At 44.2% G+C, this 19,381-nt stretch overlaps 3 protein-coding genes across 3 annotated transcripts in view; all 3 read right to left on the reverse strand.

The window, feature by feature from the left end:
• The window catches only part of tmem198ab (transmembrane protein 198ab), a 15,926-nt gene extending 14,740 nt beyond the window's left edge, over window positions 1-1,186 (reverse strand). The window contains 1 exon segment of the mRNA XM_083680043.1: window positions 778-1,186. The gene's annotated coding sequence lies outside the window, so the exon portion shown is untranslated.
• A 442-nt stretch (window positions 1,187-1,628) lies between these two features.
• cyp27a2 (cytochrome P450 family 27 subfamily A member 2) lies at window positions 1,629-7,650 on the reverse strand. The gene is made up of 9 exons (XM_083680220.1): window positions 7,413-7,650; window positions 6,708-6,898; window positions 5,907-6,106; window positions 5,537-5,734; window positions 5,094-5,257; window positions 4,601-4,767; window positions 4,081-4,162; window positions 3,435-3,641; window positions 1,629-2,791 (listed from the first exon to the last, which is right to left on the reverse strand). The coding sequence occupies exons 1-9, from the start codon at window positions 7,629-7,631 to the stop codon at window positions 2,675-2,677; spliced, it is 1,545 nt and encodes a 514-aa protein (XP_083536346.1). The 5' UTR covers window positions 7,632-7,650; the 3' UTR covers window positions 1,629-2,674.
• Window positions 7,651-13,559: 5,909 nt separating this feature from the next.
• map3k2 (mitogen-activated protein kinase kinase kinase 2) lies at window positions 13,560-19,127 on the reverse strand. Its single transcript, XM_083680110.1, has 17 exons — window positions 18,842-19,127; window positions 18,127-18,199; window positions 17,862-17,980; window positions 17,561-17,601; window positions 17,361-17,460; window positions 17,118-17,231; window positions 16,815-16,911; window positions 16,456-16,586; window positions 16,263-16,342; window positions 16,075-16,142; window positions 15,807-15,899; window positions 15,382-15,597; window positions 15,003-15,151; window positions 14,766-14,897; window positions 14,459-14,588; window positions 14,131-14,308; window positions 13,560-13,828 (listed from the first exon to the last, which is right to left on the reverse strand). Exons 2-17 carry the CDS (start codon window positions 18,179-18,181, stop codon window positions 13,609-13,611), a joined length of 1,923 nt encoding a protein of 640 aa, XP_083536236.1. The 5' UTR covers window positions 18,182-18,199; window positions 18,842-19,127; the 3' UTR covers window positions 13,560-13,608.
• Between the last annotated feature and the right edge of the window lie 254 nt (window positions 19,128-19,381).

Genomic DNA, 19,381 nt, shown 5'->3' on the forward strand with positions numbered 1-19,381 from the left:
GACACCAGCCCCACATTACTCGAAGAGCGACCGTCATTTTTGTACATCCACATTAAAAGTGATCAGGACGGGCGAGCGAAAATAACAATAGGACAGATGAACGCACGAGTTTGGCAGGATTTCCAAAGGTTCGCTTGGCGCGGCGCGTCTCAAATAGAAACAGGTCCTATATTATCGGTGCTGCTCGCAGACGCAACTTGCCGCACGCGGATAATGTGGACGGCAGAATTGATTAGAATGTAAATCTTAATTATTTTTTGCAACGCTCGCGTGTGGGGCTGGTGTCAGCGACATACAGTATCGTGACGTGCGCTCCCATCTCACTGGTTTGATCCTGTGACAGTCTATGCCAATGAGAGGGGGCATGTTGCCTATATGCACAGTGCGCAGTCAAAAAAATAGTAAAAAAAAAACATAGAATACACTCAAAGTGCACTATTATTATAACCTCGTTGAAAGGGGGGTTGATAAGGCAGAAAAGATATGTTTGGTAGGCAACTTGAGCATCACAGTCCACAATGCCATTTGACCCAATAGCCTACATCCAGCCGAGATAAACACCCTCGTTTCGTAGGATTAAAACAATTATAATGATCATATAGCCTATGCCTATGTGGTCTAGGCCTGTATGTTTAAGCATCCGGACGCTGACCCGAATAAATAACCTCTGCGTTGGCCATTTCATTTAGTCAAATAAATAGGTTTGGCCTGGGGTGCTCGCGGTACTGAATGTCCATCCCAATGGTCGCTTTGAACAAAGAGGAGAACCGTACTCACCATCGCAAAGGCGCAGCATCCTACGACTGGGCAACCACTGTCGGTGAGGTGCTTCATCCGCTGTGCCAGCCTTGGGCATCAGCCTGCATATTGCCCCAAAAATACATCTCGTCAAAATTCTTCAGCATCATTCACTTTGACTCACACGCCATATAATTCGGTAGACAGGACCCCGTTTTAGTGGGCTGTGCTTCCAACTCAATAGCGCATAGGGCACTGGCATAGGGCGGCGGGCTAGACACCCTCGAAAACGGCAGATATTGTAGTATAACACAAACACATTAAAAGACTAGTCTACATAATAAAATATGGATTGTCTAGGCCTTTGTAGTTTAGGTAGCCTATTGCACCCTACATTTTCATCCTTTAGCCTATACAGATTCGGCCGTTCGCGAAAACAAGAATGCGAGCGGTCGTACGAACGGGGATATTATCGCATCAGCAGGACGCTCGCGTCGGAGCATACCATTCTACTGAAACGTGCAGGAGTCAAATACATGAGAATAGTTGGAACTGTGCATAGTTTGCGTAGGCGTGGAACATAATGCTGTAGGCCTATATTTCCTAATATTTCCTGTAATATTCACACACTATGGTCATTGGCAAGACTACTAGGCTGCTGTAACATATCTGTAACATATCCCACAAACCGTATTATAACCCTAACCGTATTATCAATGATACAAACACAATAAATAGCAGGGTAGACCCGGGATGTTTGTAAAATGGATAGTTGTAACACTTCCAATATCTCCAGTCAGGAACAAGTTACAATCATGTGACTCACTGTGCACACTGTCCTGAACTCACATACAGAGGTCTCTGTGAAAAACTGCACATTTTATTGGCAAAAATCTACAAAAGTGTACAAAAGTGTTTCACAACTGCGAATATCAAGGTGTACAATGCATCTAAGCCTATAGCTCATTAGTAAAACATCTGAATAACTATTAAGTTGGTTGCTTTACCTTTATCATCCACAGGTGGCAGTGTTTTCCACATAACGAGGGCCAATCAATAAAGACAGCTGCTATCACAAAGCAGATCATACAGACATGTAATTATTTGGCTTTTAGACTTTTATATAATACATATTGATGGCCAAGCCAAGTGGTCAGATAGTAGAACCCTCAGAAAAGTCTACATAGAATACAAATTCAGCGACATACTGTAACAGTAGGCCTACAATATAACACAATACTGTATAACAATACAATACAATATAACAATAACACACAGACAAATTGGTGTCAAAACATTATTAAAAAAATACAGTCAAGCCATAAATTCAAGCAATCCTATTTTTAGGCTGAGGGTAATATAAAATAAACATAAAAGTGATATATTAGTACATACATTATTGGTTATTATTAAAAGCTCAATGAGGAAATTCCCCCCCCCCCCATGAGTTCATGTTCATGATACAGTTATGGTCTCTGCCTGCCGCAATACGATAGTACAACTCCTCTTCCGGCTGGCTCAATCGGGGTGATCAGAGTCAGGCTCGATGATGTTAAATCATACTGGACTGTTCTTACTGTATATACTGTAATGTTTCATTTTATTTTATTATTCTATTGTCACTTTATTGTGTTGTTGTTTGTAATGTGAGCAGCTGTAACACCTTCATTTCCCCTCGGTGTTCAATAAAGTACCTATCTAAGTACCTATTTATCTTTCAACACCATAAATGTTTCCATTGATTACAGGGCAGATTTATTAGGCATGAAGCAAAGTCTAAAAGAATGAAGTTCATGGTCATATTCCCAATAACCTAATAAAAACCAGGCTGAATTTAAGTAAACAGAAATTCCAATTCCAATTTCCTCGATGCTTTTCAATAAGGAACATTAAGAAGCCACAATGCACCTCTACATATGCATATCTGGCTCCCTCATCAGGCTCGTGGGAGGAAGCGCAGGTTGATAGGCTTGCTGGGGATCAGCAGTGTTCTGGTTTTGGGCTCCACGGTCGTGGCTCCAGCCTCAGGCTTGACCTCATAATGCTGCATCAGCTGTAGGAGGAAGACAGGGTGAAGAGTGTGAGTTTAACCTGAGTCCATGTGGTCGTGTAGTAAGATATTTGTGTAAAATATCATTATCTGTGTAAACAAAAGTGCAGTATCAAAAGGTAAACAGTTTCTTATTAACCTAAAGCAGTTGAGACTTGCTTTCACTGTTCTGCTGATTTTCCTTGCATGTTTATCAAATTTAAGCTAAGAGCCTAAAAGTATTCCAAGATATTTAACACCAGAAACCTGCTTGATTTGCTCTCCCTGGATAGTAATGTTGAGTGAATCTGGCCGTTTACTTGCGGAAAAGCTAATCACAGAAGTATTGATATTCAATGTCAAGCATGGGTTATCAAACCATTCAGCCGTAATACATGTTTTTCCTTCCGCATAAACTACAGTGTCATCAGCATACATTTGCATACTAGCCCCTGGACATACCTCAAGGAAGATCATTCATTTATATATAGGGACACCCTTTCTGCTTCTCCGAGCTCTAGACCTGATGTTATTAATCACAACACTTTGTCCCCTGTTCTTGAGATAACTGTCAAAAATGCATGCTAAAGGGGTAGGGTTAGGGAGGACCTTTATCATGCATTTCATCACTCAGTACATGACCTGGGACTAGACTGATCTCACTCACCCTGGAGAGGGCAAAGTACATCTCTAGCTCGGCCACCCTCTTTCCTACACATGCACGTACGCCCACACCAAATGGTATGAAGCTGTAGGGGTGGTGTTGGGACCTGACCGCCCCCCCCCTCAGCCAGCGTTCTGGCATGAATCGCTCTGCGTCCACAAACTCCCCCTCGTCGTGACTGGCAGCATAATGGCAGAGATGGAACTGGGTCTGTAGGAGGGGGATAAAGAGACAGAGGAATACAGAAAGATGAAAACAGACGTGATTTGAAAACTGTTAAACCTCAAAAAGTGCATCAATACTAAACATTACTCCCACAAACGAGTTCACCTCTGCACTTTATGAAGTTAACCTTTTGGTCAAGTCAACCCTCATCAAGATAATGAGTGAATGTCTTAAAAAAGGTTGACTTGACAATACAGTGCCCTCCATAAGTTTTAGAAAGCGGAAGCATTTGAATATCAATACTTTATATTTTTAGAGCCAAAAAAATATAAAAAAGCTTCCTCTTTCCAACACTTATGGAGGGCAATATAATTGTCGTATGTGTGTGGAACATTAATGTTATCACCAATGACTATGTAATGTTTGTTTTCTTATTCACAGCATCACATGCACATCAATGTAATGTGTCAAATCCTATTCTTACCTTCTTTGGGAACCAATAGTTGTCCACAACAACTTCATTGTCTACTGTCAGACGGCCATTTCCAGGAACTACAGGATACAAGCTTAAAAGAGAACAAAAGCTTTAGAAATAGTTAGCAGCGTTGCACCAGCTGCCTTGACAACAGAAGTATTTAATTGTGGAGAAGCAGATCTTATTTCCTAATTCCATCTCAAAGTACACATACTGAAGCACCTTAAGAGAGGGGAATGCTAACATGTTATATTCACTTATCAGGAATCAGTACACACACTCAATACACACTTTGACCAGACTTGCTTGAAACAAGAGCAAGCCAGTTACAGGGTAGTGTTACTGTTTGTTATCATAGTTTTCAGTTTTTTTTTTTTAGTTTTTTTTTTTTAATTCCTGGGGGGAGGGGGAATGCGATGAGGAAAAAAAAACAAAGAAAAAACAAAAACAAAAATAGAAAATAGCTGCTTTGAAATATGTACACACTGAATTGTCCCTTTCAGCAATCAATGGTGAAACTGCGGCTCACCGTAGAGTCTCTTTGATGACGGCCTTCAGGTAGGGCATCCTGGTCAGGTCCTCTGAGCTGGGCAGCTGTTGTCCTGGACACACTGAGGTGATCTCTCTGTACAGCCTGTCCTGGGCAGCACTGTCACCAGCCAAATGGTGCAGCGTCCATGACAGCGTGTTAGACGTCTGAGGAGAGAGAGAGGAGGAGAGAGGGAGAGAGGGAGAGAGGGAGAGAGGGAGAGAGGGAGAGATAGATAGAGAAGGGGGGGAGGGGGGGAGAGGAGGTGAGAGGTCTGATAAAACTTGAAGTTGTTTCTTCACTCAGACTCAGATTCCAGAACATGATTGTAAACTTCAGACGTGCCCGGACCACGCCTGGGAATGCAGACAGGCAGGTCCTACGTCTGCGCAAGTTGTATGTACGTGCACGTGTGAATTTAAAAACCCCAAGAACATTTAGTTGCAAAAAGGCCACGACGTCTGACTCCCTCGCATGGCCATGAACCGCTCACCGTGTCCACTCCCCCCAGCAGCAGCTCTGTGATGTTGATGTAGACCTCTCCCAGTGAAAGCTTGTTACACGACAACAGGTAGGTCAGGTACATCCCTTCCACCTGCTTCCCATGCTGCACCTGGGCATCGATCTGTTCCACTTTCCGGTTGATCAGGTTCTGAGCTGTGTGTAAAGTACGGCAACAGTCACACATACACACTGCCACACATCGATCAATATTGACAACAGTCACACATACACACAGTCACACATACACACAGTCACACATACACACAGTCACACAGTCACACATCGATCAATATTGACAACAGCCCAGTAGTCTGTTCATGCAGTCTTTGCCACCTCTGTTTCTACTTGTGTCTGCAGGCTTGCATTGCAATCTGCATCTATAACCCTTATCTACCATATAGACTTTCAACCTTCACCGCAGAAAGTCCTCACCTACGTCATAGAGGTCATCCCAGGCACTGACGAACCGCTTCCAGAAGGGCAGGAAGCTACGGGTCCAGCGCGGGAGGAAGAGGACCGTCTCGGACAGGGTCAGCATGTCGTTGGCTGCAGAGATGAAGCGCAGCGTGTCCTCGGGGATCTCCTCCTGCAGACATCCCAGCCTGGTCTCAAACAGGATAGAGGAGATACCTGGAGAAGGAACACCAATAGAGAGAGGACTTGTCAAAGGGCAATCTAGGTTTGGTACATCCATTTTTGGAATTTAATGATATACAGGGGGGGGGGGGGGTGGTTGTTGTGGATGCACTGTGGATATCAACCCATGCTCACATGAGCCAATAATTGAAACCAAAATCCACACCTTCAAAGCCAAACTTATAGAGTTCTGCGGCCAGGTCTGTTACAGTGGCCCGGTCCTGACTGCGCAGACGAACGAGCTCGATGCGACGCAGCAGGTCGCTGACCACCTCATGGATGATGGGCGCATAAGCTGATACCTCCTGCAGCTTCAGCATTTTAGGGTTCAGCGCGCTACGCATGCGGTACCACGCTGGTCCTTCACTGGTGGCGAGGAGGAAGGAATACAGAGGTGGAGAAAAGGACTAGAAGCTTACATCCAGGCCCATAATGACTGATGATTGATTATGTCATGGAGAGTGTTTTTGAAGCATACGGTTGGAGATTTGATCAATGCTATCAAACAGGTCTATCTAGTCACCATATGGGAACAATAAATAAGGGGCCTCAGCAACACTGAATCTGCTATCTGCTACTGGAATCGTAGACAGGAAGGCTACTGTATTGTTAACCAACCCCACATTCAGGTCACCACACCTTTGGGGTCTCTTGTATAAAATGTGTGTCTCTCAAACATGTAGTTGTATTTGAACTGCCTTTCATTACCTGCTATACTCGGTTTACAGTACAGAACTATTTTGACAATAAACTTTTAAACAAAGAAAACAAGTTTATTTTAGACAATAAACTTGTTACTTGACTAAACGATTCAAACGTAACTGCAAGACATCTTATTTCACAAGGGTGAAATTCCTACAAGGTGCAATGATATAGTGTTGGTGTTATTGATCTCCAATCCTCTACCCCTCCAAATACAACCTAATTTAACCAGTAAACCATGGCAGATTGACATAAATCTACTCACTCCACATGAAGACCATAGGCCTGTCCCCTCATGTCACGGTACTCCTTCCAGTGTGGGAGCTCTGTTCGGACAGGGTAGCGCCCCTCCTGTCGGATCACCTGCGCTATCAGCTCTGGAGATGCTACATTCACCACATCAAACGGTCCAAACCGCGAGCGCCATATTGACCCATACAAACGCTTATGTTCAACCTGGATGGGGGACAAGAGAAGATAATTTATCAAAATGTATATTTACAAATCAGGCAACCTACGAAAATTAAAAGATATTTTCAGAAGTGTTAGGTTCATCATCAAGAAGCATCATCAAGAATCAGTCCGTTTGAATATTGTTAATTCAGACACTGATGGATTGATTTAGGTAGTCCTCATTCAATCTCAGTTTTAACCTATTATGTGAAACACTATGGCTGGGAACGTTTTCATGGCAACTTTCATTCAATAGTCTATAGGTTTCCCCTCCTCGTGGAGGAGGTATATATTTATGATATATATTTATATATTATTTTTTTCATCAATAAATTGTCCTCGTTGGGACAAGGGCCATAAACGCACAACCTCTCCATCAGAGCGTTGCGCACCTTCGGACACATAACGAATGACTGTTCTGTCGGTCTTACCATCGAAACGCTATGTAGTTTGGCAAAAGCAGAGTAGGTTATTAATCGTAAAAAGTACATACTTTTGTGTCGCCTACTCGCTTTACCTGCATTGCATGGCTCTTGTCCGCATAGCCTTTCACGAATAACCAGTACACAGTAGTGGCCAAACTAGGTCCAGGCAGATCATCAATTGTTTTGTACTTCTCCTGGAGTTCCCCTGTTTTCTGCAAATTCAAGTGTCTGGTTCCGTCCAGAGCCAATGGCAGAGTCCGGCCTTGGAATGCTGTCCGTCGGAGCTGCTGGACAACTGCGCAGATAGCCATTGATATTGTGCATAGGGCGGACAGGGTCAGTCCAACTGATTGTTGCGCATAGTGTGAGTTCTGTCTAGAGTGACTTTCCTGGTGGAAGACCGCCCATTAACACGCCCATTATGTGACTCATCTGTCCAAAGGCTATAATTGAAGGGATCTAAGATAACAAAGCTACAAAATATTTAAAGTAATTTTAAAAATCCACGCACGAGACAACGTGGCATGGCACTATTGACACTACTTTAAAGGCACAATCTGGGATTTGGGAATCTGTTGGATGCTTTATTTCAATCAATGATAGGCTATTAAATTGATCCTTGAAGAATGTATCTTATAAATTCCACATGAGCTTAGCACAACTGTCGGTAATAATTGAATAATGAACTGATTATATATGATTTACTCATTGTAAACCATTTATAAAAGTTAATGTAAAGTGTCACCCCATCATATAACCCAATTAAAAGGTTTTTGTTATTGTTTACAATAAACACAAAATGTATAGCTAAAACGTACATATTATATCGGTAAAAATGATTGTGTGGACTGTCAACCCTTGCATCTAGAGTGCTGTCTATGAATTTCCCCAGAACAGCTGCGTACAAAAAGAAGGGCCTGCACAACGATTATTCCAGATTATGGCTTTAATGAGTCGCATAAACGTCACACACTGAAGTGAAATAAATATCTTTTATTATCATCATCGTCATAGTTATTAACACATCAAAGTGCCAGCTGTTCCAATAGTCTCCCGACCCTTTCCACCAAAAACAGCATTCATTCACGACGCATCTCTCAGGCTCCAACCATGCATAAAATCTCCCATAAAAAACAAAAAATAAAAAAAATATATTAAAAAATTATGCGTACCACTGAGACAGTTCTGATATAAACAGGCTTATTGGTCACAAACCAAATAGAATTATAAACATGGCTTCTTTTACAATACACAGAGACCAAACGTGAGGGATATAAGTGTAATTAATCTTTCTTTTAAAAAGGGTACATTTCAAATGTATACATTTGTACATTTTTTTTTTTTCCATTGTAGTCTTTTTTTTTTTACAGTCAGAATGCGCAAGGCATTTTGGGCGCAGTGTCATTTGAACACACACACACACACACACACACACACACACACACACACACACACACACACACACACACACACACACACAGCACCCTGGAGTGGCAGCAGTGGCTTATGAACACAAAAAAATTGTTATGGACAACACGTACTGTATTCTGTGGCCATCCTGTCGGATGGAAGAAGCAGGGAAAATGGCATGTGGTGGCCAGTCAAACAGCATATCAGGGACTACTTCTGACCTTCTCTGTCTCCGTCCGTCCTCGTCTAACGACAAACTATCAATCCCTAACACAAGGAGCTATGAGAGAGAGGGCACCCATCCACTTCTCATCAACAGGTGTGTTAATAATCCACAATGGTGAACGAGGCCATCTGGTGGTGAAAACATTACATTCCTGTAAGATTCTTGAGCAACACAACCACTCAGAAACACTCTCAGTCACAGTACCAACACACACTCAATCATACACACGCAAAAAGTATGAAAATCAGTGTAAAAATCAGACTAGTCTCAAATGTGCAAAAAGGTAATTGCGGACAGAAAAAAAAAGAAAAAAGAAAAAAAAAAAGACAAACAATACATACACTATGCTCAACCGAGGACAAGTCCGTCATCCAATGAGTAACCTTGAAGAAGCATCAGTGAAAACAACAACAAAAACAACAATATGCATGTACCTTTCAAATAGTGCATATGGTGATCCCAGTATGTCCCAGTACCAATAGAATGTTCAGTTGTTTGGTTTGTACCGGCAATTACAGGCAGGAGGGTGGAGTTGTTAAGAGTCTTGGGGACCAGCTGATGACATGCACATGTTCTGAGACCACAATGGAGTCATTGACATGCTAACAATAAAGCAAAGCTATTGGCTATTTCCTTCACCAGCTAAACAAGTGCTCCCTCAGAAAGAGTCAGGATTTAGAAAACCTTCAGGCCAAAACAGAGACACTACAGTTCAAAGTGGAGTACTGGTTCTCATCACGAGTGAACAGCTTACTACTGTCTGCTAGTTGAAAGATCTGACAGGATTGGCACTCCTTTGAGATTGGGGTTATTCTGAACCTGCCTCAGTGCCACACCTATACATTGCAGTCCTGACTTGCAGAGAGAACCAATACATTTGGCTGTAGAGTAATATGTTGAGGGGAGACAGTGCAGTCAGTGCTACTAGTACAGGCTGGAGTTCTTAACTGAAGGACTCCATTCTGAACATACCTATGGGTTAGCTTACATGCAGTGACAATACCCCCTGGAGTCAAAATAACATCATGGTCTACACTAACTAGAGAGGGGCCTGATTCAAGTTTTGGGGAAATCGATTCATCAGTGGTTGTAATGGTCGATTAATCAACACCACACTGCTGTGCATCATTTCAATGACAATTTAAATATATATATTTTTTCATTGTGTCTGCAGTGCTCTTGCGTGACCAACCAGCCAGGAGTGATTTGATACAGACAGTGTTGTCAGTGAGTACTGTTGGATAGAATGAAGACAATCCCACCCGACACCTCACAGACAAGTGGCTCGCTTAAGTTGTGCCACTGGTCTTTTTCGATTAATCGATTGCCTATTTTAGAATCAATTTGGATGCCAGCGATTTACTAATCTATTAAAAATCAAACCCATCCTAAACATTAACCACTTCAATGGCAACAAGCATCTTCCAACATTGGTTTCCATCTTGCAGACATGGGCATTAAATATCCATGCAGAGATTGAATTCAATATTAGGCCGGCCGGGAAGTTTCGGCTGCTGCCAATGTCTATGGAAAAAGGCAGCGACCGAAACGTCAGGGCTAGCATAATATTGAATTTGTTAAATCTAAAGACGAAGCAAGAACAAACTTGTACTTTTTGGGTGTGCACCCCATCTCTGTATATGAACTTCAGTCTGTAAGGCTTTCCTGGGTAAGCACTGCAGCTCACATACAGCTTAATCTAAAAAAAAAATGGTTTGCTTGGTGCAGGGACTTCAGATCTCCATAAAATATCGATGACCATGTCCATTGTACCAACACCACTTACAGTTCTGGGGTAAAAGAAGAAAAAAAAATAAAAGAAAAAAAAAACATACAAAAATAAGTGTTGCCTCTCCCTAAACACATTCCCGTACAAGTGCTTTAACTCCACCTCTATATTTACACTCATTTACATCCACTGGGGAGAGACTGAAGAGTGCAGTCCAGCCAGCAAAAAGCACATCCAGTCACGCTATGACCCAAACACAGGACACAGCATGGAGCCTATGAGTAGGCCTATTTCACAATCATATATATGTCTACATACAAATATATGGTCCACTTGTAACTTAACAGTTAATTCACATGTTCCATAATGGCCGCTATGGAAATAAAGCCTTGGTGTAGCAAAGTCTGTTTGTTGGCAACATTGACATGTGACTGAGAACACCCATCTACAGTGGTGGTGTGGGGCACATTTAATAACAAACCCCTCGGAAATATATGGAAACTGCTACCAGTGTAACACCGGCTCAAGCGTGTGTGTGTGTGCACTGTGCATCCTAAAGGAGAGGGTGAGACATGACACAGCACATACTACTAATACACAATGCCTTTCCTGACATATTGTAGGGCACAGGGCATAATGGTACAGTATGGTCTAGAGATGAACCGATCGATCGGCCGATTTCCTTTCATTTGTCCGATAAAAACAAACCGATCTTTGACGCAAAAAAAAAAAAAGAAAAGTTTTTTTTTTTTTTTTTTTTTCTACAGTCAGTTGTCGTTGGCACTGCTGGCCGTGTAAACAAAATGTCTACACTGGGCGCTTGGGGATTTATGGAATGGAGTAATCTTCGGAGTTGTCTCGAAGCAGATTACATGGAAGCCAGTTCGAGAGCTCCACCCACCCCCCCCCAGGGGCTGGTGTGTGCAACACGCACACCCACTTCATTGGATAGGTAAAGCTCCAGTATGCAACATTCACGCTTTCTAAAACCTTCCTAATGGTTGTAATGACTACGTAAGGGAATGAGATCCCTTGAAATAAATATATTTCAAATTACGAACTCTGCTTTGGTCCCGGCGAAGGCTCTTTCTAAAAATGGAGTGTCCTACCCGATACAGGGTTTGTGTACAAACACACGATGTTGTTACTGGCCAGGGGTGTTCACTCACTGATTTTCACCTTTCTCTGGTGGCTGCTCCTCTCGAATCGTGTGTGCATGTAGAAGCACAACAGCTAATGTCCGTTGCAAGTCCATTTCGGTTATTATTAGGGAGGATGTTGAATTTCACCAGGGTAGCAGATTTCCAAAACAACTCCTTTGGTCACAAGTCCTCATGGACAGTAAAAAGCAGGCCCATAAAGATACTTAATTTCTTCCACTGCAATGAAACAAACCCGGTATCAGATTGGCCGATCATACTGACAGAAGACGGAAAAAACAAATCAGCCCCCCGAAAAGAACGTGATCGGTCCATCCCTAGAAAGGTCTCAAACACTTGAGTTTTAGAGTATGACTGAGTATCAGAATGACTTAGTAATGTTGATTATTCCTGCATATTGTGAAGCTGTTTGATGATTACTGTTCAGTGCAGTGGTATCTTAGACAAGATGTAAACTATCTAATGTAGAGAGTGCTTCAGCACAAGTACCTGAAAATAACACACAACGACTACTGATCAATAACCTTGCTCATTGACGAGCAAATCTCCACTCTCGTACCCTTACAACACACTAATGTACCGTCGGCCAATCAACTATGGCCTTTTCAACTGGCCTTGTAGCATCATAGGGCCAATCAAAGAGCTCGGGAATATTCTACTGCTAAGGCCTGAAGCTGACGCAACAGACCCAGAGGGCATCCAAGGTTTCTGCTTTGGTGTCTTCAGATACTGTCTGCCACTGAGCTGACCTGGGACCGGTTGGGGCTGAGAGGAGAAGGCAGAGACCAGCGTTGGAGCTGATCTGAGATCAGTCAGTCTGGATACAGGGTGAAGGCAGCAGGTCAGAGCAGCACACGCACACAGACTAGAGAGGCTCTGCTCACCACTAGGCTGAACGTAAAAAACAACGCTTGGACATGATCTGTACCGTCTACATACAGGAAGAGTACCATCAACATCGACGTTTTCAAACTGAACACACGTTTCTACACTGCTAAAAAAGGCACACGGCAAAGAACAACTACAGGAGGGGGGGGGGAGATTGACAGAGCCTGACAAACCACCTGACTGACACTTCAGCAGACAGACAGACACGCGTTGCAGGACAGACTGAAGCAGGGATTCCCGGCAACAGATCCTTTTTTTTTTTTTTTTTTCAGCATAGAGAAACATTCTACAGTATACCTGTGTGGTCAGGGTTTGTTCTACAAGGACTGTGCAAGTGGGGGAGCAACTTGGGCAGAACTGTGAGAAGCGTGTGGGAGTGTGTCCTCCACACCATGTGTTCTGGTTGGTTTTTCTATAGCAGCGTGTCCAGAACCCAGTGCTCTGGGTTTAGCGGTACATTCTGGGTCGGGTCAGGGCCACACCAGATCGCCTCAAATCTCTAACAAGGTCCAGAACACTACTCAGTGAGCAGAGTCCCCACTCCACTGTTGCAGGAGACTTCATCAACAAAAAAAAAATCAAAAACAACATTTCAAAGAGTTATTTTTAGTCTTTGTGGGCACTTACCCCATTGTGAAATTAAGGTGCAACTTTCTCTAATTGAGTTCATTTACTCCATGGCAATCTCATAAAAACAGAGACTCAGGAGTAGCTCCCACCCCTGCCAACCCCCCCTCCTCCATCAACCAGATTCTCCCAACAAGTCCTCTCTGGTCCAATGGGCCCTACTGCTATGAGTTGGAGAAGGAAGGTCAGAAGTGGAGAAGTCCGATCCATAAGGCCATCTCTGGCAGTTCAGGGGTCGGTGGGAGGGGCTAATGAACAAAGATGTGCCTCAGTAGTTCATCTGCAGAGGGCCTCTGCTTAGTCTCCACAAAAATGTGCTTGAGGAAGTCGCGGCCGTGGTCTGACACGTGCACCGGCAGCACAGGGTTTGTAGGCTGAGTGGCGATCTTAAAGATAGCTGCCATTGCCTCAAACTCCGCCCACGGGGGGCGCTGGGTCAGCATCTCCACCACAGTGCAGCCAACACTCCTGCAGAAAAGACCATTGGAATTAACATCAAAAGCTGACATGACACTATCCATCCCTTCATATCAGATTAGTTACTGGTTTATTCAGCATTATGTAATAATGAGTGGCCAGGGACCAAGTCTCCCATTTCCTTTATCAGTCTTCAATAGTTTCTTATCTCCTCTCCTTCCTGATTAGGAATGTAAAAGACTTCATTGGAAACAACATGGAGGAACAAGGTTTCAATCGTCTGGGCCAAGGAGGAAAAGGAGAGGAAACTACTGACGCTGATTTAGAACATAGCTTCAATCATTCTTCCTTACCAGATATCAGCCTTCCTGCCATAGCCCTCTCCGCTGATCACTTCCGGGCTCATCCAGTAGGGGGTGCCGGTCACTGACTTGATGCCCGTTCCTGATAGGCAGATGGTCTGCAGACGTCGACTTGCCCCAAAGTCTCCCAGCTTCACATTCCCCACCGAGTCCCGCAGGATGTTGGCCCCTGGATATATGGGTGGAACGGGAAGTTTGAGTGGCAGGTCAATTCTAGACTTGATTGACTCAACAACTACATTACCCAGAACTCTCTTGGATATCATACCTCTCCCCAATATCTATTCCTGATTCTACTGTATAACCTGATTTCCCTCACCTTTGATGTCTCTGTGGACAATCATGTTGCTGTGTAGGTAGGACACTCCCTCTAGGATCTGTCGGGTGTACCTACGCGTGACGTTTTCCGTCAAGGCTCCATATGACTTTATCTGGTCTTTAATGGAGCCCTGGGGAAAATGAGGTATGAACATATCAGCATTTGTCAACCAAGCTAAATCTCTACACTGGTGGGCAGGGACAGTTAATCCCTGTCTAATAGGTTCAACACAAATACTTTTGTATCAAGATTGAATAGTGTGAGAGTGTGTGTGTGGTACACCTGTTGCATGGCTGTGCACACTCACCCCTGGCATGTACTCCATAAAGATGGACAGCGTTCTCTCCATTGAGTCTCGAAGACACCCATAGTATTGAACAATCCGTTCGTGGCACAAATTCTTCAGTAACTGGATCTCACACTCGAGGGCACTCACCTCCTTCAGATACGGACACAGACATGAAGTACACACAAGCACACACCAGTAATATCACAACACCTGCGAAATCTTTGGTTTCCCACGTTGCGTTGCTAATCCACTCACTTTGCTGGTCTCCGGGCTCTCTGGGTCGAACTGAACCTGTTTGACAGCCAGCTCTCGTCCAGTGTCTGCGTCATAACACAGGAAGACCCGTCCAAACGCACCCTGACCCAGGAGCTTGCCTAGGCGCCAGTTGGTAGGGGCACGCGGAGCTGGAAACAGAAACGGGGGGGAAATTACTCAAGGAAACAAGTGGCCATTTCATTACAGCCAGTTACTTCTTTCCACCTCCCGACACAATGTCTCTCTTTTCAATCCTCAATCTGTCTTCCATTCCCTTTTTCCATCGTGCCCTTCATGCCCCTATCCATACCATCTCTCCATCCCTCTCCTTGACCCCCCCCCCCCCCCCCCCCCACTCCCCCCCCCCCGTATAACTCACACCGGCTGGGGGGGCTGATGTCCATGACAGAGAGGGTGGGGGTGAGGTTGGGCTCGATGTCGCTGCCCCTGCGCCGCCGGCCCGGCTCCTCAAAGTCGGGGGTGAAGATGCTGCTGCCACTGCTGGTGCTGGGTGACTGCTCGGTGGGGCTGAAGTTCACGGGCGACCGGAAGCCATGCACCTGGGTTCGCCGCGCCCGAGGGAATGTCTTGCGGCCTGTATAGAGAGAAAGAGGGAGAGAAGGAGAGAAAGAGGGAGAGAAGGAGAGAGAGAGAGAGACAGGGAGAGTGAGAGAAGACAAAGGGACAAATAACAATTGTAGTGAAGAGAGAAAGGTCATGAGGAAAAATGTCTGCTGTGATTCTCTACAATGAGGAATGTGAACACTTCTGGTGACATGACTCAGGGCACATGTTTTCCCTCACCATCACTGTAGTCCTGAAGGCCAAAGGAAATATGGTATCTCCGTGGGTATGTTCCCCCTTTGCCCGACTTCTCAAACACTGGGATATCATACTCTGCCAGAGGGTGAGGATGATGATGATGACGATGGTGATGGCGATGACGATGATAAGGTAAGGAAGATGGATGAAGATCGATAAATAATACATTAAACAGCTGTTAACATGATCTCCTCCACTCTATGCCACAAAATCTACCCATTTAAAAGAAAATAAGTGACAGCATGATTACCTGGGAAGTCCTGGTGGTTGTCTGGGTAGCTCTGAGCTCTGGGCATACGACACTTGGGATAGTTATCACTACAATAAAAATAGGACGACTTATGTTAAATCACAATGCTTCTGAGGTAATACATGAGGTAATACATGCAGGCTATACAATACATGCAAAGTTTCCCATTTTAAAATCCGTAGGCTCACCTGTCTAGAGGGCTGTCCAGAGAGGGACAACTCCCTGACGCCGAATTCTCCGGACTGCTCATAGACAGAGGGTCCAGCATCTGTAAAAGGGAAAGAGAAAGTTCACCTGTGCATCTGCTTTCATCTTTCGTGTTGATCTCTTCAACTCAGTGATCATAAAGGAAAGGAATCACAGTCCTTGAGGCGAGGTTACCTGGTCCATGCTCTCTGGAATGAACTCTCCCTCACTGTAGATGCTGGTGAAGGAGCCATTTCTGGCCACCTGCTGGAGGGCATCAGGAATGTAGCCGGGAGGCGGGGAGCTGCGGTCTGTGGATTGCGAGCCTGGAGAAACAAAAGCAGGGCGGAAATGACACACATTACTAGCGACAGTCTAGACTGGTGAGAAAATGTTTTATGGTTTAATGCCAAGAAGCAAACAAATGTTATTATAATAATAGCATCTTTGACCAAGGACACAATGTTGAAATGTTCACAGATTAATCTGACATACTATTATTAGACAGCTCCGATTAGATTATCGATGCACTGTCCTCAGAGCAGACGACATACCTATCAAAGCCAGCATATTCTTCTTGTCCGTCCCCCTGAAGCCTGTGTTGTCCAGGTCTTCATGTGAAGGTAACATATCCATGCTAGATGTGGAGGTCTGGAGAGAAGTTTACATCGTCAAACTCAGCACCACAGCTTTTGAAATGTGTATAAGTGTCTTTACACCCCGGGAAAGACAAGGAGTAAGCAGCAACACATGTGAAGGACAGTGAGCTGTAATGATGCCGTACAGTATGCTATGCAGAGTGAGTATGCCCATGCGGTGGTCTACACTTAAGTCACTGTGATGTGACTGGATCTAACCTGAGAGGAGGTCTGGAGCACCAGGAGGATCTTCAGGCTCTTCATGTGGACACTGCGATCCAGCAGCTCAACAGCCTTATCCAGGTCATCCTGAGTGGTCAGCGGAATGACCAGCTGACAGAGGAGAGACAGACCGAGGTAGAGAGACAAAGAGAGGAGTTGATGCATAGGGCTTTATGGATTTTACCATCAGAAACCCTTCATGGATTTTACTATCAAGAGAGCGTTCAAGGACAGACGTACCTCATTGTTGGTATAATGAAGGTCCATTGTTTGACCAAAGGCCACCTTAGCTTTGGACCCAAGGTCATCCAGCTTGACTGGGCGTGGGAACTGCAAGATCCTTTAGAAGGCAAGAGAGAACAGGGACATTCTGCTTATTGATGTTCTTCTTGTCTGTTAAAGCAATGACTTCGGTTGAAATGAAAAGGTCCTATTCTTACCTCTTCTCCCCTTTGAACTCGAACTTCACTCGAACATCGTTCTACAGAAACACACATTCACAATGGGTTCATCATTAAACCAACCATTAACTCATTTCAGATTTAACTTGGAGGAAAAGAGGCGAAGAAGAGAGAGAAAAGCCATTCATAGTTATTAGATCTTTCGGTCAAGTTCTAATTTCTGGGAAAATGATTCTCAATTTGCTTGCACTCATCACACCTGGTCAAACACACTCACATTCATAAGGTTGGGTGAGACCATCAAGGAACTTGGCTAATATTGGGAGATTTGAGGACGCACCTGATTCTTGGGTGAGGAGGCCTTGGGTTTGCCCAGGTCAGACAGAGACATGGCAGGACGACTGGAGCGGTGCAGTTCGGCCAGATCCTGCATGATTGAGTTCAGGGCCTCCTGCTCATCTATATAGGGCAGGCAAAAGACTCTCAATTACACTCATAGATGGGAAAGGATGTAGGAAACACCGTAGGAGCTACATAGAGTGGAAGGACATGCATCTGAATAATTAGGTAACTGACAATTCATACCAAAATCACAAAACACATACCCATCATCGTGGCACGTTGATTCACCCAGGAGTCCAGGAAAGAGGATTCTCCCATCAAAGGGACTCCTTTCTCCTATAACATCCGAGAATCACACAAACCATAAGTTATAGCTAAATTAGCTGAATAAATTGCCACTCACCCATTTGAATCACTGACAACAAGCTAGATTATAACCAACTCTTGACGTTGCAGTTTGGCACACCGACTGACACATGAATGTGATGGCCGAACATAGTCTAGGTAGCCGAGGGATCTGTCATGTTAAGTGTAATTTATTTGTAAATGTTGAGATCGATGTGGTCATTCTAGATAAATTGTTGAATTTAGCTTTCCCGCTGGTGAGCTTGCTACCCAGCAGCCAGTAGGTTGACAGGAATTTAGCTACAACTAGCTAACGTTAGCTTGACAGATGAGCTGTAAAACACGTTGTTAAATGACTATCTTGATAACCTGACTGAACGGCTAAGATCGTGAGCTCTGGGCAGTCAACAACTTCAACAGCTAGCTGGTAACGTAGTTAGTCTGGCTATGTTCAAACCTGGCGAGCAGGGAAGTTGTCCAGTGTTAAGCTCATGCTAGCTAGCTATGCTAACTAACATTCTCTTCCATCAGCCCGCTAGCGCTATATTTATGGCGTGAGCAACAAAACATCGTGCAAACTGCAAGTAACAAGATGTCGTGAAACGCTAGCTTGTAATAGTTGCCTTATTTTACCTGGGTGGGTTCTGTTAGCTACTTCACTTCCTCATCCACAGGGCCAGTGACAAGAGCCCCGGCCCCGCGGACAGCTGTCTTTGAGGAAGCAGAAGTTTTCTGTCCGCTCCGAACTTTACTTGAGTCCAGGGCCCCGAAAGTGTCAGGCCGAGCTGTTAATTACGGTCGTGCAAGACCCTCTTCGATGCGAAAAAGATGTGACCGGTTCAAAACACGCTGAGTATTTATCCGGTGACAAAAGCTCACCATACTTTGTTTAGCGACGTGCAAACGGTTCTCGCAGCTCCGCCGCAGCTAGCTAGCAGGCTATCCCTCCTAACAGCATCAGGGACCAGCAGTCACAGTCCGACCACAACACGGTGTTGTGATGTCATCAAAGTATGTGGTCGTTCGATGCTGTCAGATGAGTCAAGATGGCCATTTAAAAAAAATAAAAAAATGTGTGTGTATAGAAAAAATATGTCAACAAAAAAACCGATGATATGTGTAGACAAATGTTCTAATTATATGTGAATCATAACTTTGCAAATGATTTAAAAA

The sequence above is a fragment of the Argentina silus genome (assembly GCF_951799395.1).
Source record: "Argentina silus genome assembly, chromosome: 11".
Classification (NCBI taxonomy): Eukaryota; Metazoa; Chordata; class Actinopteri; order Argentiniformes; family Argentinidae; genus Argentina; species Argentina silus.

Bases quoted from the DNA above. Each gene is read 5' to 3' on its own strand.
- cyp27a2 (XM_083680220.1), bottom strand. From the start codon at position 7,631: ATGGCTATCTGCGCAGTTGTCCAGCAGCTCCGACGGACAGCATTCCAA. The intron at 6,107-6,707 runs GTGAGTAGATTT...CCTCGCCACCAG, and splicing joins GCCTATGGTCTTCATGTGGA to TGAAGGACCAGCGTGGTACC. The intron at 4,163-4,600 runs GTGAGCCGCAGT...TTCTCTTTTAAG, and splicing joins GTCATCAAAGAGACTCTACG to CTTGTATCCTGTAGTTCCTG.
- map3k2 (XM_083680110.1), bottom strand. From the start codon at position 18,181: ATGGGAGAATCCTCTTTCCTGGACTCCTGGGTGAATCAACGTGCCACG. The intron at 17,461-17,560 runs GTAAGAATAGGA...TGCCTTCTAAAG, and splicing joins GAGTTCAAAGGGGAGAAGAG to GATCTTGCAGTTCCCACGCC. The intron at 14,898-15,002 runs GTGAGTGGATTA...CCGTATCTGAAG, and splicing joins AGAGCCCGGAGACCAGCAAA to GAGGTGAGTGCCCTCGAGTG.